The sequence below is a fragment of the Hyla sarda genome, chromosome 4 (genome assembly GCF_029499605.1).
Source record: "Hyla sarda isolate aHylSar1 chromosome 4, aHylSar1.hap1, whole genome shotgun sequence".
Classification (NCBI taxonomy): Eukaryota; Metazoa; Chordata; class Amphibia; order Anura; family Hylidae; genus Hyla; species Hyla sarda.
Window position 1 is genome coordinate 259,735,414 of NC_079192.1, and position 27,686 is coordinate 259,763,099.

Here is a 27,686-nt window from a genome sequence, read left to right on the forward strand (position 1 = left end):
GAGGGTTTGGGAGCCGTGAGACCAGAGCAAGGTCTCAAGGGTAACGTCTTCCTGACATCACAGGCACACATACAGGACCCTCAAGTTACGGAATGGACCGTGGGCTGCAGTGGGGAAACGGCTGGACCAATTTGGACAAGAAGCCCCTCTATTGACAGGTAGTGACTTATGGTGTGACTACCTGAAGCCTATGGTGCTTTTTTTTCCTGTCACTACAATACTCCTTTAACCTCTTAAGGACATCATGCTGTGACCCCGCATCATAGCAGGTCGTCCCAGCGGCTAATGAAAGCCGGGACCCTAGGCTAATAGCGATCATTGTGCCTTGCGCTATTAATCCTTTAGACACGGCGTTCAAAGTTGATCGCCGCGTCTAAAGTAACAACAATACACTCACGGCAGCTCAGTCGGGCTGATCGGGACAATCGTGGTGAAATCGCGATGTCCCGATCATCTAGATCACGAGCGGAGGGTCCGTTTCCTGCCTCCCACACGTCCGATCGGCGATTGATTGCTCCAAGCCTGAAATCCAGGCTTTGAGCAATCGACCGCCGATAACACTGATCATTGCCATGTTAATGCATGGCAGAGATCTGTGTAGAAGATCAGTGTGTGCAGTATTATAGCCACTAGAGGGACAAGAAAAAAAAAATAAAAGAAAAAAGTGTGGAAAAAAAAGTTAGACTATTTAACCCCTTCCCTAATAAAAGTAAGATATGTATGTGTATATAAAAATAAACATATGTGGTATCGCCACGTGTGTAAATGTCTGAACTATAAAAATATATTGCTAATTAAACCACACGGTCAATGGCGTACACGCAAAAAAATTCCAAAGTCCAAAATATTTTGGTCACTTTTCATATCATGAAAAAATAAATAAACAGCGATCAAAAAGTCAAAACGTATTCATTTTCGTGCATGTAGCTATGATTTTTTCCAGAAGTACGACAAAATCAAACCTATATAAGTAGGGTATCATTTTAATTGTATGGACCTACAGAATAAAGATGAGGTGTCATTGCAAAGTAGAATTGGTGGCGCAAAAAATAAGCCATAATACGGAATTTTAGGTGCAAAATTGAAAGAGTTTTTAAAAGGTAAGTAGGAAAAAAAGAAAGTGCAAAAACAGAAAAGAGTCCTTAAGGGGTTAAACCGAGAACTAGAATGGGGAATAAAGGAAATGTAAGAGATTTCGAATGTGCCATGAATGTTGTTGCCAGACTGGATGGACTTTAGACTTTATTTTAGAAACTGCTGATCTGCTAGGATTTTCATGTACAACCATCTCTAGGGTTTACAGATTGGTCTGAAGTTTAAAAAAAAAAAAAAAAAACAGAAAGCTGCAGTTGGGTGGACGAAAATGCCTTTTTGATGTCAGAAGAGAATGGGCAGACTGGTCCGAGATGACAGTAAGGCAAGAGTAACTCAAATTACCCCTCATTACATCCAAGGTATGCAGAATACCATCTCTAAATGCACATGCAAAAGCTGGTGGTGTAATAACGTAAGGGACATTTTCTTGTACCAGTTGATGGTTGGTGGTTTAAATGTGACAGCCAACCTGAATAGTGTTGCTGACCCTGTCCATCCCTTTGACCACAGTGTCTGTCTATCTTCTGATGGCTACTTCCAGCAGGATAATGCACAATGTCACAGATATCACATTATCTCATACATGACAATGAGCTCACTGGACTCCAATGGCCTCCACAGTCACCAGGTATAAGTCAGATCACCTCTGGGATGTGGTAGAACAGGAGATTCACATTATAGATGTGCAGCCGAGAAATCTACCACAACTGTAATGCCATTATGTCCATATGGACCAAGATCTCTGAGGAATCTCCCCAGCACCCTGTAGAAAGAATGCCATGAAGTATAAGGGTAGTTCTGAAGGCAAAAGGGGGTCCAGCCTAGTACTAGCAAGGTGTAACTAATAAAGTGGGAGACTGCTTTAACCACTTAGGGACCCAGGGCATACAGGTACGCCCCGATGCCCTAGTACTTAAGGACCCAGGGCGTACCTGTATGTCGTGGGAATTTCGGTCCCCGCCGCGCACCAGGCGGGGACTGGACCTGGATGACTGCTGACATCTATCAGCAGGCACCCCGTGCAAACCCCATGTCAATTCAGACCGGCGATCTGCGGCGATTCCGGGTCATACGGGTCTCCATATGCCCACACAGCAGTTTGCTGTCTGGGCATGCTGGGATTTGTAGTTTTGCAACATATGGAGGGTCACAGTTTGGAGATCATTGTGCGGTGTTTTCTAAACCGTGGCCCTCTAAATCTTGCAAAACTACAAGTCCCAGCATGCAAGAACAACAAACAGCTGTCTCGCCATGCTGGGAGTTGTAGTTACATACCTCTAGCTGTTGTATAACTACATCTTCCAGCATGCCCTTCGGCAATCAGTACATGCTGGGAGTTGAATTTTTTCAACAGCTGGAGGCACACTGGTTGTAAAATACTGCATTAGATAACAGAACCAAACTGAAGGTTTTCCAACCAGTGTGCCTCCAGCTGTTGCAAAAGTACAACTCCCAGTATGCACGGTCTGTCAGTGCATGTTGGGAGTTGTAGTTTTGCAACAGCTGGAAGTTCGCCCCCTCATGTGACCACAGCGCAAACTCCTAGCGAGAAACTCACCGTAACCCCCGCCTGTGTGAATGTACCCTAAAAACCCTACACTACACTAACAAATAATAAAGGGTACAACACTATGTCATGCCCCCTCCCATAGGCTTGCATTGAGGGGGCGGAATGTGACATCACACGGGGGCGGAGCCGTGACATCACAATGATACGTCCCCGGGATCGCGAACACGCTCTGTGGCCTGATTCTAACGGGGTGCTACGTGCAAGATCACGGGGGTGCCCAGCGGCGGGACCCCGCGTTCAGAAATCTTATCCCTATCCTTTGGAGTACCCCTTTAAAGTTGGATGGGAAAATGAAAAAAATTAAGATTTTTTACTAAAATGCAGGTGTTACCCTAAATTTTTCATTTTCACAAGGGAAAATAGGAAAAAAAGCCTCCAAAATTAGTAACCCCATTTCTTCTGAGTAAGAACATATCCCATATGTGGATGTAAAGTGCTCTGCTGTCGAACTACAATGCTCAGAATAGAAGGAGCGACATTGGGCTTTTGAAGAGAAAATTTGCCTGGAATTGAAGGCCATGTGTGTTTACAAAGCCCCCATAGTGACAGAACAATACACCAACCCCCCCACGTGACCCCATTTTGGAAACTACACCCCTCACGTAATGTAATAAGGGGTACAGTGAGCATTTACGGCCCACAGGTGTCTGACAGATTTTTTGAATAGTGGTCCGTGAAAATGAAAATGATAATTTTTCATTTGCACAGCCCACTGTTCCAAAGATCTGTCAAACGCCAGCGGGGTGTAAATACTCACTGCACCACTTATTAAATTCTGTGAGGGGTGTAGTTTCCAAAATGGGGTCACATGTGTGTGGGGGGTGTCCACTGTTCTGGCACCAAGGGGGGGCTTTGTAAACGCACATGGCCCCTGACTTGTATTCTAACCAAATTCTCTCTCCAAAAGATCAATGGCGCTCCTCCTCTTCTGAGCATTGTAGTGCGCCAGCACTACATAGGCATTTTCTCTTATTACCCCTTCTAAAAATGTAAAATTTGGAGGAAAACCAGCATTTTAGTAAAAAAAAAAAATTTTTAATTATTTACACATCCAACTTTAAGGAAAAGTCATCAAACACCTGTGGGGTGTTAAGGCTCACTGTACCCCTTGTTACGTTCCTTGGGGGGTGTAGTTTCCAAAATGGTATGCCATGTGTTTTTTTTTTCCTGTTCTGGCACCATAGGGACTTCCTAAATGTGACATGCCCCACTAAAAAACATTTCAGAAAAATTCACTCTCCAAAATCCTATTGTCGCTCCTTCCCTTCTGAGCCCTCTACTGCTCCCACAGAACACTTTCCATACACGTGAGGTATTTCCTTACTCGAGAGAAATTGTCTTAAAAATTTTAGGCCCCTTTCACACTATAAAGTTGATCCGTTAAAAGATCCATTATAAATGTCCCTTAGAAAAGCCTTAATAATAGATGTTAAACGTCCTTTACTAAATACCATTCAAGTCTATGGGATTTTTTGATTATCCGTTATGACCCGTTATAGTCCATCATGAATAACGGACGTTATTTGTGACGGAAGAAAAAACGGCACATGCACAAATTTTTCTTCCGTCACAAGAAACGGGTAAATTAACGGCCGTTATTTTTAACATTGAAGTCTATGGCAAACGGATGAGCCTTTATGTCATCCATTTGCACCTGGTTTATAATATCAGTTATTACTTCTGAGCATGCTCAGAAAAGGTGACATCAGCAGACTCCTGCAATGCTGAGGGACTACTACTACTCCCATCATGGAACAGACTTGTTTCCATGATGGGAGTAGTAATTCCCTGGCTGCGGGAGTCTGCAGACAGCTGGGGAGGCTACATTAGTGTTTGTACTAATACAAACAATAATGTAACCTCTACAGCTGTCTGCAGACTCCTGCAGCCAGGGAATTACTACTCCCATCATGGAATCAAGTCTGTTCCATGATGGGAGTAGTAGTAGTCCCGGCTGTGGAAGTCTGTAGGCAGAGGTGTTACGGCCATACATGAGGGATGTTATAACGGGTCATAACGGATGAATATTTATTCAGCCGTTAGCACCCGTTATTTTAGGGCTGGGCGGTATGGCCAAATATGTGTATTGCGGTATTTTTATAACTTATGGCGGTCCCACGGTATATAACTGTATTCCCCTCTTTCCATTACCCCCCCCCCCCCCCCCCCCAAAATAAAAAAATTTATTATTGTCCCCATCGGGGTACTACTCCCGTCACCCGCAAGTGCTGCCTTTTCGTCCTCCTGTTTGTTGTGGCCGCCGGCGCTGACACTCTATACTGTGCGGTATCCATATGCCCGGGCTGCAAAAGGTAAACAAATATAAACTAACGCATGTTCCGACGTCGGTCTTACACTGGGGACGTGAATGTCGGAGAGCCGTCAGCCATCACCAGGCGCAGCGATGTTCTGCCTCGGCTGGTGATAGGCTGAGCCCACTGTCATGTAAGAAGCTGGCTTCTTACATGACAGTGCGCTCAACCTATCACTGGCCGAGACGGAACATCGCTGCGGCCGGTGATAGGCTGACGGCTCTCCGACGTTCCATTCCCTAGGAAGCTGGTCTGGACCATCGGGGAAGGAGAGTTAAAGTTTATTTTGTTTACCTTTTGCAGCCTGCGCATAGGGATACAGTATAGAGCAGTGGTCTTCAACCTGCGGACCTCCAGATGTTGCAAAACTACAACTCCCAGCATGCCCGGACAGCCAACAGCTGTCCAGGCATGCTGGGAGTTGTAGTTTTGCAGCATCTGGAGGTTGAAGACCACTGGTACATTGTGTCAGCGCCGGCAGCCGCAACAAACAGGATGACAAGAAGGGCAGCGCTTGCGGGTGACATATGTGAGTAGTACCCCGATGGGGACCGATGGGCTAATAATTAATTGGGGGGGGGGGGGGCAGAACAGCACTCGTGGGTCACATATGATTAGCTCCCCGATGTGGGGACAGCCGCTGCGGCTGATAATTAATTCATTCCTGAGGGGGAGGAGCCAAACCGGTATTGCGCAGCACAAAAATTTTGGTATTCGGTATGAACCGGTATACCGCCCAGCCCTACGTTATTTCATCCATTATTATACATCTGTTTTTATACAGAAAATGGATGTTTAATAATGGATGAATGCTCATAGTGTGAAAGGAGCCTTAAGAACATTTCTCTCCTTTTACCCCTTGTAAAAATTCAAAAATTGGGTCTACAAGAACATGCGAGTGTAAAAAATGAAGATTGTGAATTCTCTCCTTCACTTTGCTGCTATTCCTGTGAAACACCTAAAGGGTTAACACACTTACTGAATGTCATTTTGAATACTTTGAGGGGTGCAGTTTTTATAATGGGGTCATTTGTGGGGTATTTCTAATATGAAGACCCTTCAAATCCACTTCAAACCTGAACTGGTCCCTGAAAAATTCCGAGTTTGAAAATTTTGTGAAAAATCGGAAAATTGCTGCTGAACTTTGAAGCCCTCTGATTTCTCCAAAAGTAAAAACACATCAGCTTTATGATGGAAACATAAAGTAGACATATTGTATATGTGAATCAATATATCATTTTTCCTTACAAGCAGAGAGCTTCAAAGCTAAAAAAAAAAAAATGCTAAATTTTTACATTTTTCATCAAATTTTGGAATTTTTCACCAATAAATGATGCAAGTATCGACAAAATGTTACCACTAATATAAAGTAGAATATGTCACGAAAAAACTGTCTCGGAATCAGAATGAAAGGTAAAAGCATCCCAGAGTTATTAATGCTTAAAGTGACAGTGGTCAGATGTGCAAAAAATGGCCGGATCCTTAAGGGGTTAAATGAGATGGGAATAACCCTTTAAAGCAGTGTCACAAGTAGATTTGCTCTAGGAAAGCCTAAGCCCTCGTCCCTGTATACACAGCATTGATGGCATTCTGACATATTCCCAGTGTACACACTTCCCGATGAGGGTTGTCCCTTACAGCAGGGGTGTTCAGCTCCCCAGACACTATAAAACTACAACTCCCAGCATGCTCAGCCCATGGCTGTATCCAGCGCCCGCGTCCCTAGCTGCCCGGTCACCCGATAGCACCCTCCAGCTGCTGTTTATGGGCACAGGTCTATGAAGGTACCTAGTGCCCAGGACTGTCCCAGCCTTCCCGTCCCATGTCCCACAACACGCCGTGCTGACAGCTCCCGGCTCCGAGGCGATTGGCTCCAGCGTCTCCAAGGCGCACACCGCTGCTATCTCCGAGTCCCCTACTTCCCAGCAGTGACGTCACTCCCAGGATGCAGCGCGCAGCTGTCAGTGCAGGAAGATGGCGGAGGGCGGAGTGGTTGATCTGGACACTCAGAGATCCGAAGTGTCAGCGCTGTTGAAAACCCCTCTCCGGAGAGGAGACACCTGGTAAGCGGTGCTCAGGCGTGAGGGTCCCCGGGCGGAGCGGACGGCAATGCCTGCAGGGGAGGGAGACGCGCTGTCGGGGGCGTAGATATAGGAGACGGGTCACGAGTGACAGTGAAAACATCTGTATCATGCCATAGACTGGGCGCTGGACCTGGGCACCGGGGTCACCTGTTCATGGTCACTCATCTGCCTCCAGTCCTGCGGCCGGAGGAAGGCACTGCCCGTATTCCTGGCATACACTTCACTGGGGGCGACCGAGGGCCCTGCGGGGCTTCACTGCTGCCTGCTACACCTGTCACATTCATGCGCCAGCTGTCCGGCTCCTACTCACTGTACTCTGCTGTCACCCCACTGTACTCTGCTGTCACCCCACTGTACCCTGCTGTCACCCCACTGTACCCTGCTGTCACCCCACTGTACCCTGCTGTCACCCCACTGTACCCTGCTGTCACCCCACTGTACCCTGCTGTCACCCCACTGTACCCTGCTGTCACCCCACTGTACCCTGCTGTCACCCCACTGTACCCTGCTGGCACCCCACTGTACCCTGCTGTCACCCCACTGTACTCTGCTGTCACCTCACTGTACTCTGCTGTCACCTCACTGTACCCTGCTGGCACCCCACTGTACCCTGCTGGCACCCCACTGTACCCTGCTGGCACCCCACTGTACCCTGCTGGCACCCCACTGTACCCTGCTGGCACCCCACTGTACCCTGCTGGCACCCCACTGTACCCTGCTGGCACCCCACTGTACCCTGCTGGCACCCCACTGTACCCTGCTGGCACCCCACTGTACCCTGCTGGCACCCCACTGTACCCTGCTGGCACCCCACTGTACCCTGCTGGCACCCCACTGTACCCTGCTGGCACCCCACTGTACCCTGCTGGCACCCCACTGTACCCTGCTGGCACCCCACTGTACCCTGCTGTCACCCCACTGTACCCTGCTGTCACCCCACTGTACTCTGCTGTCACCCCACTGTACTCTGCTGTCACCCCACTGTACTCTGCTGTCACCCCACTGTACTCTGCTGTCACCCCACTGTACTCTGCTGTCACCTCACTGTACCCTGCTGTCACCCCACTGTACCCTGCTGTCACCCCACTGTACCCTGCTGGCACCCCACTGTACCCTGCTGGCACCCCACTGTACCCTGCTGGCACCCCACTGTACCCTGCTGGCACCCCACTGTACCCTGCTGGCACCCCACTGTACTCTGCTGTCACCCCACTGTACTCTGCTGTCACCCCACTGTACTCTGCTGTCACCTCACTGTACCCTGCTGTCACCCCACTGTACCCTGCTGTCACCCCACTGTACCCTGCTGTCACCCCACTGTACCCTGCTGTCACCCCACTGTACCCTGCTGTCACCCCACTGTACCCTGCTGTCACCCCACTGTACCCTGCTGTCACCCCACTGTACCCTGCTGTCACCCCACTGTACCCTGCTGGCACCCCACTGTACCCTGCTGGCACCCCACTGTACCCTGCTGTCACCCCACTGTACCCTGCTGGCACCCCACTGTACCCTGCTGGCACCCCACTGTACCCTGCTGGCACCCCACTGTACCCTGCTGTCACCCCACTGTACTCTGCTGTCACCCCACTGTACTCTGCTGTCACCCCACTGTACTCTGCTGTCACCCCACTGTACTCTGCTGTCACCCCACTGTACTCTGCTGTCACCCCACTGTACTCTGCTGTCACCCCACTGTACTCTGCTGTCACCCCACTGTACCCTGCTGTCACCCCACTGTACCCTGCTGTCACCCCACTGTACCCTGCTGTCACCCCACTGTACCCTGCTGTCACCCCACTGTACCCTGCTGTCACCTCACTGTACCCTGCTGTCACCCCACTGTACCCTGCTGTCACCCCACTGTACCCTGCTGTCACCCCACTGTACCCTGCTGTCACCCCACTGTACCCTGCTGTCACCCCACTGTACCCTGCTGTCACCCCACTGTACCCTGCTGTCACCCCACTGTACCCTGCTGGCACCCCACTGTACCCTGCTGGCACCCCACTGTACCCTGCTGGCACCCCACTGTACCCTGCTGGCACCCCACTGTACCCTGCTGGCACCCCACTGTACCCTGCTGGCACCCCACTGTACCCTGCTGGCACCCCACTGTACCCTGCTGGCACCCCACTGTACTCTGCTGGCACCCCACTGTACTCTGCTGGCACCCCACTGTACTCTGCTGGCACCCCACTGTACTCTGCTGGCACCCCACTGTACTCTGCTGGCACCCCACTGTACTCTGCTGGCACCCCACTGTACTCTGCTGTCACCCCACTGTACTCTGCTGTCACCCCACTGTACTCTGCTGTCACCCCACTGTACTCTGCTGTCACCCCACTGTACTCTGCTGTCACCCCACTGTACTCTGCTGTCACCCCACTGTACTCTGCTGTCACCCCACTGTACTCTGCTGTCACCCCACTGTACTCTGCTGTCACCCCACTGTACCCTGCTGTCACCCCACTGTACCCTGCTGTCACCCCACTGTACCCTGCTGTCACCCCACTGTACTCTGCTGTCACCCCACTGTACCCTGCTGTCACCCCACTGTACCCTGCTGTCACCCCACTGTACCCTGCTGTCACCCCACTGTACCCTGCTGTCACCCCACTGTACCCTGCTGTCACCCCACTGTACCCTGCTGTCACCCCACTGTACCCTGCTGTCACCCCACTGTACCCTGCTGTCACCCCACTGTACCCTGCTGTCACCCCACTGTACCCTGCTGTCACCCCACTGTACCCTGCTGTCACCCCACTGTACCCTGCTGTCACCCCACTGTACCCTGCTGTCACCCCACTGTACCCTGCTGTCACCCCACTGTACCCTGCTGGCACCCCACTGTACCCTGCTGGCACCCCACTGTACCCTGCTGGCACCCCACTGTACCCTGCTGGCACCCCACTGTACCCTGCTGGCACCCCACTGTACCCTGCTGTCACCCCACTGTACCCTGCTGTCACCCCACTGTGCACTGCAGTCACCCCACTGTGCACTGCAGTCACCCCACTGTGCACTGCAGTCACCCCACTGTATTCTGCAGTCACACCACTGTACCCTGCTGTCACACCACTGTGCCCTGCTGTCACCCCACTGTGCCCTGCTGTCACCCCCACTGTGCTCTGCTGTCACCCCCACTGTGCTCTGCTGTCACCCCCACTGTGCTCTGCTGTCACCCCCACTGTGCCCTCCTGTCACCCCACTGTGCCCTCCTGTCACCCCACTGTACCCTGCTGTCACCCCACTGTACCCTGCTGTCACCCCACTGTACCCTGCTGTCACCCCACTGTACCCTGCTGTCACCCCACTGTACCCTGCTGTCACCCCACTGTACCCTGCTGTCACCCCACTGTACCCTGCTGTCACCCCACTGTACCCCCTATCACATATATATTACACCCCACTGTAACCTCCTGTCACCCCACTGTACCCCCTATCACATATATATTACACCCCACTGTACTCTCCTATCACCCTACTGTACCCCCTATGACATATATATTACACCCCACTGTACTCTCCTGTCACCCCACTGTACCCCCTATCACATATATATTACACCTCACTGTACTCTCCTGTCACCCCACTGTACCCCCTATCACACACATATATATATGTATATATTACACCCCACTGTACTCTCATGTCACCCCACTGTACCCCCCTATCACATTTATGTTACACCCCACTGTACTCTCCTGTCACCCCACTGTACCCCCTATCACACACACATATATATATATATATATTACACCCCACTGTACTCTCCTGTCACCCCACTGTACCCCCTATCACACACACATATATATATATATATATATATATATATATATATATATATTACACCCCACTGTACTCTCATGTCACCCCACTGTACCCCCCTATCACATTTATGTTACACCCCACTGTACTCTCCTGTCACCCCACGGTACCTCCTATCACACACATATACTAGCTGTGTACCCGGCGTTGCCCGGTTTTTCCTTCCTAATCCTTGTTGGGGAGGAAAATAAACAAAGGAGGAAGCTTTTGACTTCATATCCCATCCCCATATATTGTTGTCATATCCCAACCCCATATCCTGTTCTCATATCCCAACCTCATATCCCGACCTCCTATCCAGTCATCATATCTCGACCTCCTATCCTCGGTCCTCCTATCCCGACCCGTAATATGTGTACCAGGTATTATTGAAATATCTCCAGCCGTACAGAAGTTATGTGGGAACATACATTTCCCATTGATTTGCATGGGACTTTAAACAAAAACCCCGACCCTCACAAATGGGGGTAGTAAAGGGTTAAATGAACTATCCTATATTTTAAGTGGACATATAAGTAACATGTGACCAAGTATTATGGAAATATCTCCAGCCGTTTGGAAGTTATGCAGTAACATATATTTCCCATTGACTTGCATGGGACTTTAAACATAAGCCCCGCCCCTGGCAAATGGGGGTGAGTAAGGGTTAAATCACCTATCCTATGTTTGTTGTTGACATATAAGTAACATGTGTGCCAAGTTTCATGTTAATATCTTTAGCCGTTTGGAAGTTTTTGTGTAACATACACACACACATACACACATACATACATACACACACACGTTGAGTTTTATATACCGTATTTTTCGCCCTATAGGACGCACCGTCGTATAAGACGCACCCAATTTATAGGTGCAAAATCTAAATAAAGATTTTGAACCCAATAGCGGTCTTCAACCTGCGGACCTCCAGATGTTGCAAAACTACAACTCTCAGCATGCCCGGACAGCCGTTGGCTGTCCGGGCATGCTGGGAGTTGTAGTTTTGCAACATCTGGAGGTGCGCAGATTGAAGACCACTGCATAGGAGGTAATACTCACGTGTCCCCGCCGCTCCGGACCAGTCACCGCTGCCCTGGATGTCGCTCCATCGCTGTCGCCGTGTCCCCGTCGCGCCGGCCGGGTATCCTCGCTCTCTGTCGCCGTCATTACGTCGTTACGCACGCTGACGCACGTACGCGACGACGTGATGACGAGGAAGGAGAGCGCCGGCCATACAGGGGATCCCTGAACGGAGAAGACACCGAGGAGGCAAGTAAGGTCCCTCCCGGTGTCCTGTAAGCACTAACCCGGCTATTTAGTCGGGCTGTTCGGGACCGCCGCGGCGGTCCCGAACAGCCCGACTGAACAGCCGGGTTCGTGTCACTTTCCCTTCAGACGCGGTGGTCAGCTTTGATCGCCGCGTCTGAAGGGTTAATACAGGGCATCACCGCGATCGGTGATGTCCTGTATTAGCCGCGGGTCCCGGCCGTTGATGGCCGCAGGGACCGCCGCGATAGGGGTGTATTCGCCGTATAAGACGCACCGACTTTTTCCCCCCAGTTTTGGGGAAGAAAAAGTGCGTCTTATACGGCGAAAAATACGGTATATATATATATACCTCGCTGTAACCCCACTGTACCCCCTATCACATATATATTACACCTCACTGTACTCTCCTGTCACCCCACTGTACCCCCTATCACATATATTACACCTCACTGTACCCCCATCACATATATTACACCTCACTGTATCCCCTATCACATACTGTATATATTACACCCCACTGTACCCCCTATCACATATATATTACACCTCACTGTACTCTCCTGTCACCCCACTGTACCCCCTATCACATATATTACACCTCACTGTACCCCCATCACATATATTACACCTCACTGTATCCCCTATCACATACTGTATATATTACACCCCACTGTACCCCCTATCACATATATATTACACCTCACTGTACTTTCCTGTCACCCCACTGTACCCCCTATGACATATATTACACCTCACTGTACCCCCATCACATATATTACACCTCACTGTATCCCCTATCACATACTGTATATATTACACCCCACTGTACCCCCTATCACATATATATTACACCTCACTGTACTCTCCTGTCACCCCACTGTACCCCCTATGACATATATTACACCTCACTGTACCCCCTATCACATATATTACACCTCACTGTATCCCCTATCACATACTGTATATATTACACCCCACTGTACCCCCTATCACATATATATTACACCTCACTGTACTCTCCTGTCACCCCACTGTACCCCCTATGACATATATTACACCTCACTGTACTCTCCTGTCACCTCACTGTACCCCCTATCACATATATTACACCTCACTGTATCCCCTATCACATACTGTATATATTACACCCCACTGTACCCCCTATCACATATATATTACACCTCACTGTACCCCCTATCACATATATTACACCTCACTGTACCCCCTATCACATATATTACCTCACTGTACCCCCTATCACATATATTACACCTCACTGTATCCCCTATCACATACTGTATATATTACACCCCACTGTACCCCCTATCACATATATATCACACCTCACTGTACTCTCCTGTCACCCCACTGTACCCCCTATGACATATATTACACCTCACTGTACCCCCTATCACATATATTACACCCCACTGTACCCCCTATCACATACTGTGTATATTACACCTCACTGTACTCTCCTGTCACCCCACTGTAACCCCTATCACATACTGTATATATTACACCCCACTGTACCCCCTATCACATATATATTACACCTCACTGTACTCTCCTGTCACCCCACTGTACCCCCTATCACATATATTACACCTCACTGTACCCCCATCACATATATTACACCTCACTGTATCCCCTATCACATACTGTATATATTACACCCCACTGTACCCCCTATCACATATATATTACACCTCACTGTACTCTCCTGTCACCCCACTGTACCCCCTATCACATATATTACACCTCACTGTACCCCCATCACATATATTACACCTCACTGTATCCCCTATCACATACTGTATATATTACACCCCACTGTACCCCCTATCACATATATATTACACCTCACTGTACTCTCCTGTCACCCCACTGTACCCCCTATGACATATATTACACCTCACTGTACCCCCTATCACATATATTACACCTCACTGTATCCCCTATCACATACTGTATATATTACACCCCACTGTACCCCCTATCACATATATATTACACCTCACTGTACTCTCCTGTCACCCCACTGTACCCCCTATCACATATATTACACCTCACTGTACTCTCCTGTCACCTCACTGTACCCCCTATCACATATATTACACCTCACTGTATCCCCTATCACATACTGTATATATTACACCCCACTGTACCCCCTATCACATATATATTACACCTCACTGTACCCCCTATCACATATATTACACCTCACTGTACCCCCTATCACATATATTACCTCACTGTACCCCCTATCACATATATTACACCTCACTGTATCCCCTATCACATACTGTATATATTACACCCCACTGTACCCCCTATCACATATATATTACACCTCACTGTACTCTCCTGTCACCCCACTGTAACCCCTATCACATACTGTAGATATTACACCTCACTGTACTCTCCTGTCACCCCACTGTACCCCCTATCACATATATTACACCTCACTGTATCCCCTATCACATACTGTATATATTACACCCCACTGTACCCCCTATCACATATATATTACACCCCACTGTACTCTCCTGTCACCCCACTGTACCCCCTATGACATATATTACACCTCACTGTACCCCCTATCACATATATTACACCCCACTGTACCCCCTATCACATACTGTGTATATTACACCTCACTGTACTCTCCTGTCACCCCACTGTAACCCCTATCACATACTGTATATATTACACCCCACTGTACCCCCTATCACATATATATTACACCTCACTGTACTCTCCTGTCACCCCACTGTACCCCCTATCACATACTGTGTATATTACACCTCACTGTACTCTCCTGTCACCCCACTGTAACCCCTATCACATACTGTATATATTACACCCCACTGTACCCCCTATCACATACTGTGTATATTACACCTCACTGTACTCTCCTGTCACCCCACTGTAACCCCTATCACATATATTACACCCCACTGTACCCCCTATCACATACTGTGTATATTACACCTCACTGTACTCTCCTGTCACCCCACTGTAACCCCTATCACATACTGTATATATTACACCCCACTGTACTCTCCTGTAACCCCACTGTACCCCCTATCACATATATATTACACCTCACTGTACTCTCCTGTCACCCCACTGTACCCCCTATCACATATATTACACCTCACTGTACCCCCTATCACATATATTACACCTCACTGTATCCCCTATCACATACTGTATATATTACACCCCACTGTACCCCCTATCACATATATATTACACCTCACTGTACTCTCCTGTCACCCCACTGTACCCCCTATCACATACTGTGTATATTACACCTCACTGTACTCTCCTGTCACCCCACTGTACCCCCTATCACATATATTACACCTCACTGTACTCTCCTGTCACCTCACTGTACCCCCTATCACATATGTTACACCCCACTGTAACCCCTATCACATACTGTATATATTACACCCCACTGTACCCCCTATCACATATATTACACCTCACTGTACTCTCCTGTCACCCCACTGTACCCCCTATCACATATATTACACCTCACTTTACTCTCCTGTCACCCCACTGTACCCCCTATCACATATATTACACCCCACTGTAACCCCAATGACATATATTACACCTCACTGTACCCGCTATCACATACTGTATATATTACACCTCACTGTACTCTCCTGTCACCCCACTGTACCCCCTATGACATATATTACACCTCACTGTACCCCCTATGACATATATTACACCTCACTGTACCCGCTATCACATACTGTGTATATTACACCTCACTGTACTCTCCTGTCACCCCACTGTAACCCCTATCACATACTGTATATATTACACCCCACTGTACCCCCTATCACATATATATTACACCTCACTGTACTCTCCTGTCACCCCACTGTACCCCCTATCACATATATTACACCTCACTGTACTCTCCTGTCACCTCACTGTACCCCCTATCACATATATTACACCCCACTGTTACCCCTATCACATACTGTATATATTACACCCCACTGTACCCCCTATCACATATATATTACACCTCACTGTACTCTCCTGTCACCCCATTGTACCCCCTATGACATATATTACACCTCACTGTACCCCCTATCACATACTGTATATATTACACCTCACTGTACTCTCCTGTCACCCCACTGTACCCCCTATGACATATATTACACTTCACTGTACCCGCTATCACATACTGTATATATTACACCTCACTGTACTCTCCTGTCACCCCACTGTACCCCCTATGACATATATTACACCTCACTGTACTACCTATGACATATATTACACCTCACTGTACCCCCTATCACATATTACACCTCACTGTACTCTCCTGTCACCCCACTGTACCCCCTATGACATATATTACACCTCACTGCACCCCCATTATCGTCAACATAATTGCCGATACCGATAATGCCCAAAATCGTGATTATCGGCCAAACCGATAATCGGTTGATCCCTACTCCAAACCACCATGCCCACAGGGGGAACGACCCAGTGGTCAGGCAGCCCCACTGCTGCCCGACCAAGCACCTGGCTTTGGGACGCACCACCCCGCAGACAAAGCATCACAAAAACAATGGCCGCCACAGAGAACCACACCAGTGTGAACACTTACCATGTGCTCCCTACCAAAGAGCTGGGAGAATGTAAGGAGGAAACCCTTATGCAGTCTCCTGCTAATCTAAATAGGTGGCCTTGACGTGACGAGTGGGCTTGTACTTTTTGATCAAAATGTATACTAACCTGTTAGTTTTTGAATTTATGTTGAGAAGCAAGTAGATCAAAATACAATTTGTGGATGTGCGACCATGTCTGTTTTCTCTACTTGAATTCACATTGTGTCTTCTATCCCCTTGTTTTTTTTGTTGCATTTACTTGGTCTGCACTGTGCCCCACTCCCTCAGCTCAACCCCATATAAATGAGCAGGAAGCTGCTCAGGGCCTTTATTTTCTGGTAGCCTCCCAGTCTGACTGGGAGCACATGGTAAGTGAGCTTTTACACCTTGTTCACACTGGTGTGGTGCTGTGCGGTATGCTTTGCTGCCGTGGCACCTTGTCTGTGGGGAGGCGCGGCCCTGGGACTGGTTTGAGTGGCATTAGGGCTGCTCTGCCAGTGGGTCGTTCCCCATGTGGGCACTGGTGTTACGGTGGTGGTTGTCGCCGCCCAGTGCTAGGAGGGACACCCAGAATGGCTACCGCATCCTGACAAATCCTGTGGACACCGCATCCTGACAAATCCTGGGGACACACAACACGCAAAAAGTGACACAGTGAGACAAAAAAAAAAAAAAAAATAGTGAATGTGTGCAGATATACTGCCCGGACATCCAGCCGGACCTATAAAAATTTCTCTGATCCTAGCCAGAAGGCCGGAAATCAAGAGGTGAGTGCCACAAGGTGAAGAGATTATGGTGCCCGTGCTTCCACTCAGTGAGCCAGTACACCCAGTGAGTGTCGGCACCTCGGGATCACCACTCCCCGAGGCACAAAAGTACCTCAGCTCTAGACCCTCTCAGCCTCATGGCGAGACCCGGAGGGAGCAGGTCACATCGGGGCAGCCGTCGAGCTGATTCCTCAGAACCAGCCCCGGAAAGCCCTGGTAAACCTGTCCCCTCCATGCAGCACCCATCCCCACCAGCCCCATACCAGTGTCACAGTCCACAGGCATGAAAAACTGATAAGATCAGATACTACACTTGATCTTAGCCAAAAGGCCGAGAGTTCTGGCTTGGCATAAATCCCAATCAGTTCTGAGACTTCTTAAGGGGAGCCTGAGCTGTTTTGCAGGACGCACTACCTGTGTAGGTGGTGTGGTGAGCTAATTTGCAACCTGCTGTCATCCCACTGTAATGTGTCACCAGTTATAATATTCCTGTCACTCCACTTTTCCTGTCACTGTATGTATTACACCTGTCATCCCACTGTCACCTTGTATAATAACATCAGATTTATACTACTCCTGTCACTCCATTCTTCCTCCTTTTACTAGATATGCTATACCTGACACGTACTATAAGCAGATATTACCCCTGTCACCCTACTTCACCAAATATCTTAAACCTGTCTCCTCACAACTACAGTGGGGCAAAAAAGTATTTAGTCAGCCACCAATTGTGCAAATTCTCCCACTTAAAAAGATGAGAGAGGCCTGTAATTTTCATCATAGATATTCCTCAACAATGAGACCCATAATGAGAAAAAAAATCCATAAAATCACATTGAAAATAAATTCTTTAAAAATCAGACAAATTATGGTGGAAAATAAGTGTTTGGTCACCTACAAACAAGCAAGATTTCTGACTATCACAGACCTGTATCTTCTTCAAGAGTCTCCTCTGTCCACTCGTTACCTGTAATAATGGCACCTTTTTGAACTTGTTATCCGTATAAAAGACACCTGTCCACAACCTCAAACAGTCACACTCCAAACTCCACTATAGCCAAGACCAAAGAGCTGTCGAAGGACACCAGAAAAAAAATTGTACACCTGTACCAGGCCTGAAAAACTGAATCTGCAATAGGCAAGCAGCTTGGTGTCAAGAAATCAACTGTGGGAGCAATTATTAGAAAATGGAAGACATACAAGACCACTAATAATCTCCCTCAATCTTGGGCTCCACACAAGATCTCACCCGTGGTGTCAAAATGATCACAAGAATGTTGAGAAAAAATCCTAGAACCACACGGGGGGACCTAGGGAATGACCTGCAGAGAGCTGGGACCAGAGTAACAAAGGCTACCATCAGTAACACACTACACCACCAGGGACTTAAATCATGCAGTGCCAAACTTGTCCCCCTGCTTAAGCCAGTACATGTCCGGGCCTGTCTGAAGTTTGCTAGAGAGCATTTGGATGATCCAGAAGAGGATTGGTAGAATGTCATATGGTCAGATGAACCCAAAATAGAACTTTTTGGTAAAAACTCAACTAGTCGTGTTTGGAGGATAAAGAATGCTGAGTTGCATCCAAAGAACACCATACCTACTGTGAAGCCTGGGTTTGGAAACATCATGCTTTGGGGCTGTTTTTCTGCTAAGGGACCAGGACGACTGATCCATGTAAAGGAAAGAATAAATGGGGCCATGTATCGTGAGATTTTGAGTGAAAATCTCCTTCCATCAGCAAGGGCATTGAAGATGAAATGTGGCTGGGTCTTTCACCATGACAATGATCCCAAACACACTGCCCGGGCAATGAAAGAGTGGCTTCGTAAGAAGCATTTCAAGGTCCGGGAATGGCCTAGCCAGTCTCCAGATCTCAACCCCATAGAAAAACCTTTGGAGGGAGTTGAAAGTCTGTGTTGCCCAGCCACAGCCCCAAAACATCACTGCTCTAGAGGAGATCTGCCTGGAGGAATTGGCCAAAATAGCAGCAACAGTGTGTGAAAACCTTGAGATTTTGTTATTGACCAAATAATTATTTTCCACCATAATTTACAAATAAATTATTTAAAACCCAGAAAAAATAACCTCACATCTACCACTTTGTCATGCCAATGATAACCCACGCTTACTCCTCTGACAGCCCCACTGCTACCTTTGTGTCCCCATATATATATTGCACTTATCACCCACACACCCTCATTGCTGGCTGTACACAACACCTGCCCTAGTGGTACAGCTAACTTGCACATGTACCTTTTGAGCGCTGGTATTCCAGATTTGTGGCAGCAGTTTGGTGTACATGTAAAGGATAACCACATAAAATGCCATGAGAAGGTTTTTCAGAATTTTTCTAGTTTTGTACACCTTGCAATGCTGTTATATAGCATTGGGATTTATATCACAATATATTTCGGGGCCTCAGTTGCACCTTTTGGTGACTGATATATGTGGACTCAGATCTCACTTGCCCACATATATCAGTCTGTCTGATTTGTCCAATCACAGCTCGGCTTTCATTGCTTAGATTGTTCTGGTAACCTTTGTAAACCACTTCATTTCTAAGGCTTCGTTCACATTTGTTTTGAAGGCTTTGTAGCAAAGTAACCAGAAAAAAATACACAGCATGTAGTCTTGAGATCTGGTGCGACCCAAATTTGTTAAAAAAAAAAAAAAGATAAAGCTCCGGATACTTTTCTTTAACTTTAAAGGGGTACTCCGGTGGAAAACATTTTTATTTAATCACAACTGGTGCCAAAAAGTTAAACAGATTTGTAAATTACCTCTATTAAAAAATCTTAATGCTTCCAGTACTTATCAGCTGCTGAATACTACAGAGGAAATTATTTTCTTTTTGGATTTATTTTCTGTCTGTCCACAGTGCTCTCTTCTGACACCTCTGTCCATAGCAGCATATGTTTGCTATTGGGATTTTCTCCTGCTCAGGACTGTTCCTGACATGGACAGAGGTGTCAGCAGAGAGCACTGTGGACAGACAGAAAATAAATCAAAAAAGAAAATAATTTCCTCTGTAATATTCATCAGCTAATAAGTACTGGAAGGATTAAGATTTTTTAATAGAAGTAATTTCAAATCTGTTTAACTTTTAAGATGCATTTTTGATCTATGGAATGAAAATAGTCCAGAAGGTTTGGAAGTCCTCAAAATAATATTATGTAGAAACATTTTTTTTCTTATTTAAGGTTAGCAGTGATTTGAGCTTTGACTTTTTCTAACTCTCTGGCTGCTATTTAGTGCACAGGAACACTGGGCAGGCTTCCATTTCTTAATGCCGAGGATTCAGTACTATTGAAGTTGTATTTAAGTGAATTGGGCGTCAAATCTGCAGCCTCAAATCCTGCGCATCAGATATGTGCAGGATACTGTACATGTGGATACACCCTTAGGGTAGGGTCACAAGTGCCATATTTTGCTGCGTTTTTGCTACGGCAAATTTTTCTACCTATTGAAGTCAATTGGTAGAAAAATATTAGTGTTTCACAACCATGCTAGCTGTTGCAAAACTACTACTAGCAGCTGGAGGAACCCTATTTGTGAAACGTATGCCCATCACTTACTTGGATTAAGAAGACCTCAGATCAGAGAAAAGAAAGGCAGACCCGATCCTCATTCAGAGCAGCGCTGCACTGACATATGGCCAGCGCACGCCGGCTCTCCTTCTCAGGCAGTAGGGGCCTGATGACGTGGTACACAGTACAGTAGGGCTTCACGAAAAAAACACTTTGTAATCATTCCGAGGTCCACATATGTCACGCTATAGATTAACAGGAAGCGCATGCGCAGGAGAGGTACACAGGGCCTCCGCAGGCAGGTGAGCCCAGTGTGCCATCCAACAGCGTGACCTAAGCAGAGAGAGGTTGTGTGGCCCCAGAGCTGGAATAGGTTCGTGAAGCCTCCAGTTTTTGTCTTAGGCCATTATTTGTATCCTGATTTGTGGACATACAGTAATGGCCGTAAATGTTGGTACCCCTGAAATTTTTCAAGAAAAATAAGTTTTTCTCACAGAAAAGGATTGCAGTATACACATGTTTATTCCCTTTTGTGTGTATTGGAACTAAACCAAAAAGAGGGAAAAAAAGAAAATTGGACATAATGTCACACCAAACTCCAAAAATGGCCTGGACAAAATTGGTTAAAGCATGTGATGCTCCTTTAAACTCACCTGGGGTAAGTAACAGGTGTGGGCAATATAAAAATCACACCTGAAAGCAGATAAAAAGAAGAGAAGTTCACTTAGTCTTTGGAAGGTGTGTCTGTGTGTGCCACTCTAAGCATGGACAACAGAAAGAGGAGAAGAGTACTGTCTGAGGACTTGAGAACCAAAATTGTGGATCAATATCAATAATCTCAAGGTTACAAGTCCATCTCCAGAGATCTAGATTTGCCTTTGTCCGCAGTTCACAACATTATCAAGAAGTTTGCAACCCATGGCACTGTAGCTAATCTCCCTGGGCGTGGACGGAAGAGAAAAATTAATGAAAGGTGTCAATGCAGGATAGTCCGGATGGTGGATAAGCAGCCCCAAACAAGTTTCAAAGATATTCAAGCTGTCTTGCAGGCTCAGGGAGCATCAGTGTCAGCGCGAACTATCTGTCGACATTTGAATGAAATGAAACGCTATGGCAGGAGACCAAGGAGGACCCCACTGCTGGCACAGAGACATAAAAAAGCAAGACTACATTTTGCCAAAATGAACTTGAGTAAGCCAAAATCCTTCTGGGAAAACGTCTTGTGGACAGATGAGACCAAGATGGATCTTTTTGGTAAAGCATATCATTCTGCTGTTTACCGAAAACGGAATGAAGCCTACAAAGAAAAGAACACAGTACCTACAGTGAAATATGGTGGAGGTTCAATGATGATTTGGGGTTGTTTTGCTGCCTCTCACACTGGGTGACTTGAATGTGTGCAAGGCATCATGAAATCTGAGGATTACCAATGGATGAGGGGTTGCACTGTTCAGCCCAGTGTCAGAAAGCTGGGTCTGCATCCGAGATCCTGGGTCTTCCAGCAGGGCAATGACCCTAAACATACTTAAAAAAAAAAAAATGTGAGGAAAAAAAAGTGAATAAAGATCATTTAACACCTCCCCTAATAAAAGTTTGAATCACCCCCGTTTTCCCATAAAAAAAAAAAAAAAACTGTGTAAATAAAAATAAACATATGTGGTATCGCCGCGTGCGGAAATGTCCAAATTATAAAAATATATTGTTAATTAAACCGCATGGTCAATGGCGTACACGCAAAAAAATTCCAAAGTCCAAAATTGTGCATTTTTGGTCACTTTTTATATCATGAAAAAATGAATAATAAATAAAAAATCAATAAATCCTATCAATGCAAAAATGGTACCGCTAAAAAATTCAGATCACAGCGCAAAAAATGAGCCCACATACCGCCCCATTCGCAAAAAACTAAAAAGTTATAGGGGTCAGAAGATGACAATTTTTAAACATTTTCCTGCATGTAGTTATGATTTTTTTCCAGAAGTACGACAAAATCAAACCTACCGTATATAAGTATGGTAGCATTTTAACCGTATGGACCTACAGAATAAAGAGAAGGTGTCATTTTTATCGAAAAATGTATTGTGTAGAAACGGAAGCTCCCAAAATTTACAAAATGGTGTTTTAAAAAAAAAAATTCTCACAATGATTTTTTTTTTTCCGTTTCGCCATAGATTTTTGGCTAAAATGACTGATGTCCTTACAAAGTAGAATTGGTGGCGCAAAAAATAAGCCATCATATGAATTTTTAGGTGAAAAATTGAGAGTTATGATTTTTTTTAAAGGTAAGAAGGAAAAACGAAAATGCAAAAACGGAAAAACCCTGGGTCCTTAAGGAGTTAAGGACTCGGGATGCAGGGCGTATGCATACGCCCCACGTCCTGAAGAGGTTAAAATTGCTGTTGGAAAAAGGCACCATTCTAATAAGAGAGGCCTGCAGTTTGCAAGGGAAGAGTGGTCCAATAATCCGGCTGAGAGGTGTAAGAAGCTTATTGATGATTATGGGAAGCGACTGATTTCAGTTATTTTCTCCAAAGGATGTGCAACCAAATGTTAAGTTAAGGGTGCAATAATTTTGTCCAGCCCATTTTTGGAGTTTGGTGTGACATTATGTCCAATTTGCTTCTTTTTTCCCCCCTCTTTTGGTTTAGTTCCAATACACACAAAGGGAATAAACATGTGTATAGCAAAACATGTGTTACTGCAATCCTTTTCTGTGAGAAATACTTCATTTTCTAGAAAAATTTCAGGGGTGCCAACATTTACGGCCATGGCTGTAATAGTAATGCAGGAATTGTAGTAGACTGTGACCCTGCAGAGCTTGTCTCTACCACCATTATTTATATATTCTATTATCCTGCATATTATTGTTCTTGTGCTGCTATGGGTTCATGTACCGCATATCAACATCTAGCCACTGTCACTTACAGAAGAGATAAGGTCTTATCAGTACAGCACTTCAGAACAGGAGCTACCATATATAACCTGCAGCTCATTTTAGAATCCTGTTTTTATTCCCTGATGGCAAGTCTAGAATGTAAAATAGAAGAACTTAAAGGGGTACTCTGGTGTAAAATTTTTTTTTTTTTTTTTTTTTTTTTTTTATTAACTGGTGCCAAAAAGTTAAACAGATTTGTAAATTACTTCTGTTAAAAAAATCTTAATCCTTTCAGAACTTTTTAGCAGCTGTTTGCTACAGAGGAAAATCTTTATTTTTTTTAATTTATTTTTTGTGTTGTCCACAGTGCTCTCTGCTGACACCTGATGCCCGTATCAGGAACTGTCCAGAGCAGAGAAAATCCCCATAGCAAACCTATGCTGCTCTGGAAAGTTCCTGACAGGGACAGAGGTGTCAGCAGAGAGCACTGTGGACAATACAAAAAAGAAATTCAAAAAGAAAAGAATTTCCTCTGTAGCATACAGCTGCTAAAAAGTACTAAAAGGATTAAGATTTTAAAATAGAAGTAATTTACAAATCTGTTTAACTTTCTGGCACCAGTTCATTTAAAAAAAAAAAAAAAAAAGTTTTCCACCGGAGTACCCCTTTAACCCCTTAAGGACCATGGGTTTTTCCACTTTAGTTTTTTCTTCCTCACCTTTTAAAAATCATAACCCTTTCAATTTTGCACCTAAAATTCCATATGATGGCTTATTTTTTGCGCCACCAATTCTACTTTGCAGTGACATTAGTCATTTTATCCAAAAATCTATGGCGAAACGCGAAAAAAAAATCATTGTGCGACGAAATTGAAGAAAATTTCTGCACAGTACATTTTTCGGTAAAAATGACACCTTATCTTTATTCTGTAGGTCCATACGATTAAAATGATACCCTACTTATATAGGTTGGATATTGTCGTACTTCTGTAAAAAATCATAACTACATGCAGAAAAAATTATACGTTTAAAATTGTCATCTTCTGACCCCTATAACTTTTTTATTTTTCCGCATATGGGCCGGTATGAGGGCTCATTTTTTGCGCCGTGATCTGATGTTTTTATCGGTACCATATTTGTATTGATCGGACTTTTTGATCGCTTTTTATTCATTTTTTCATGATATAAAAAGCGACCAAAAATACATTATTTTGGAAGTTGGAATTTTTTTGCGTGTACACCATTGACCGTGCGGTTTAATTAATGATATATTTTTTTAGTTCGGACATTTACGCACGCGGCGATACCACATATGTTTATTTTTATTTACATGGTGGTTTTTTTATGGGAAAAGGGGGGTGATTTAAACTTTTAAGGAAAGGGTTAAATCACATTTATTAACTTTTTTTTTTTTTTTTTTTTTTTTTTTTGCAGTGTTATAGCTCCCATAGGGGGGCTATAACATTGCACACACTGATTGCCAGCACTATTCACTGCAAAGCCATAGCTTTGCAGTGATCAGCGTTATCAGCGGTCAATTTCTCAAGCCTGAATCTCAGGTTTGGAGCAATCAATCGCCGAGGGGACACGCCGGAGGCAGGTAAGAGGACCTCCGCTCGTGTCTCAGCTGATCGGGACACCGCATTTTCACTGCAGTAGTCCCGATCAGCCCCACTGAGCAGCTTTCACTTTCGTTTTATACGGGACATTCAACTTTGAACGCCACATCTAAAGGGTTAATAGGGCACCGCGATCGCTGCCACGCGCGATTAGTCACGGGTCCCGGCATCAGATACATGCTGGGACCGACCCGATATGACGTTCGCCGTTTGACCCCGCGTTATATCGCGGGAGCCGGCCAAGGACGTAAATATACGTCCTTGGTCGTTAAGGGGTTAAGGACCCAGCCAGTGTAGGATCCTGCCATTTTTTGCACAATCTGACCACTGTCACTTTAAGCATTAATAACTATGGGATGCTTTTTCTTTTCATTCTGATTCCGAGAATTTTTTTTCGTGACATATTTTATGTTAGTGGTAAAATGTTGTTGATACTTGCATCATTTCTTGGTGAAAAATTCCCAAATTTTAAGAAAAAATTGAAAATTTAGCATTTTTTTTTTTTTTTTTTTTTTTTTACATTGAAGCTCTCAGCTTGTAAGGAAAATGGATATTCCACATAAATTATATGTTTATTCACATATACAATGGGGGAGATTTATCAAAGTTGTCTATGTTCTGCATCAATATAGACCAAACTACAGAGAGTTAGGCCGGTCTATTGTGCGCCTAATTTATCAAATGGCGCACAGCTCTTGATAAATTCTGTGCACAGACTTTGAGATCTATGCTTAAGGCTCTATTTAAACCTGCTCCGGCATGGTCTGACATTTCGGCGTACTTTCAGCCGATGCGACTTGAAAAGTCGCTTTTGATAAATTCAGCACCAATGCATTTTTCTGTCTAAAATAGACTAGAATGCATCATGTTCTAAAAACCCTCTAAAGCGAAAGTCTCAAAAAAAGTCGCACATATTTAGACTGCAACTTTCTGTGTGACAAATTTAGACATGATAAAACAGTCTAAATTATTTGATAAATATCCTTCAATATGTCTACTTTATGTTTGCATCATAAAGTAGAATTTTTTTTTTACTTTTGGAAGACATCAGAGGGCTTCAAAGTTCAGCAGCAATTTTCCAATTTTTCACAAAATTTTCAAAATCGAAATTTTTCAGGGACCACTTAAGTTTTGAAGTGGATTTGAAGGGCCTTCATATTAGAAATACCCCATAAATGACCCCATTGTAAAAACTGCACCCCTTGAAGTATTCAAAATAACATTCAAAAGGTTTGTTAACCTTTTAGGTGTTTCACAGGAATAGCAGCAAATTGAAGGAGAAAATTCTAAATCTTCATTTTTTTACACTGGCTTGTTCTTGTAGACCCAGTTTTTGAATTTTTACAAGGGTTAAAAGGAGAGAAAATCTTCCCAAAATGTGTAACCCAATTTCTCTCGAGTAAGGAAATATCTCATATGTGTATGTCAAGTGTTCAGCGGGTGCACTAGAGGGCTCAGAAGGGAAGGAGCGACAATGGGATTTTGGAGAGTGAGTTTTTCTAAAATGTTTTTTTTTTTTTTTTTTTGGGGGGGGGGGGGGGGGGAGGGGGCAGCATGTCACATTTAAGAAGCCCCTATGGTGCCAGACCAGAAAATGGGGGTCACATGTGGGGGGGTCCATTGTTCTGGCACGATGGGGGCTTTGTAAACACAAGTGGCCTTCAATTCCTGACAAATTTTCTCTTCAAAAGCCCAATGGCGCTCCTTCTCTTCTGAGCATTGTAGTGCGCCTGGAGAGCACTTTACATCCACATATGGGGTATGTTCTTACTCAGAAGAAATGGGATTAGAAATTTGGGGGGGCTTTTTTCCTATTTTCCCTTGTGAAAATGAAAAATTTTGGGTAACCCCAGCATTTTAGTGAAAATGTTTTTTTTTTAATTTTTCCATCCAACTTTAATGAAAATTCATCAAACACCTGTGGGGTGTTAAGGTGCACTATATACCTTGTTACGTTCCATGAAGGGTGTAGTTTCCAAAATAGGGTCACGTGTGGGTATTTCTTTTTTTTGCGTTAATGTCAGAACCGCTGTAAAATCAGCCACCCCGGTGCAAATCACCAATTTAGGCCTCAAAAGTACATGATGCGCTCTCACTCCTGAGCC

General features: G+C 45.5%; 1 protein-coding gene and 1 non-coding gene across 3 annotated transcripts in view; one reads left to right on the forward strand and one right to left on the reverse strand.

Moving 5' to 3' along the window:
* The first annotated feature begins 6,656 nt into the window (after nucleotides 1–6,656).
* USP15 (ubiquitin specific peptidase 15) overlaps nucleotides 6,657–27,686 on the forward strand; it is a 100,918-nt gene continuing 79,888 nt past the window's right edge. Inside the window, exon 1 of one of the 2 annotated variants that reach the window (XM_056574035.1) lies at nucleotides 6,657–7,040. In XM_056574035.1, coding sequence (XP_056430010.1) covers nucleotides 6,952–7,040 — 89 coding nt within the window. In that variant the 5' untranslated portion in view covers nucleotides 6,657–6,951. The remainder of the gene's footprint in view (nucleotides 7,041–27,686) is intronic. The other variant, XM_056574036.1, reaches the window with a different exon arrangement.
* Nucleotides 17,715–17,899, reverse strand: LOC130267948 (U2 spliceosomal RNA). Its single transcript, XR_008843347.1, has one exon. It is a non-coding gene; the product is annotated as a U2 spliceosomal RNA (small nuclear RNA).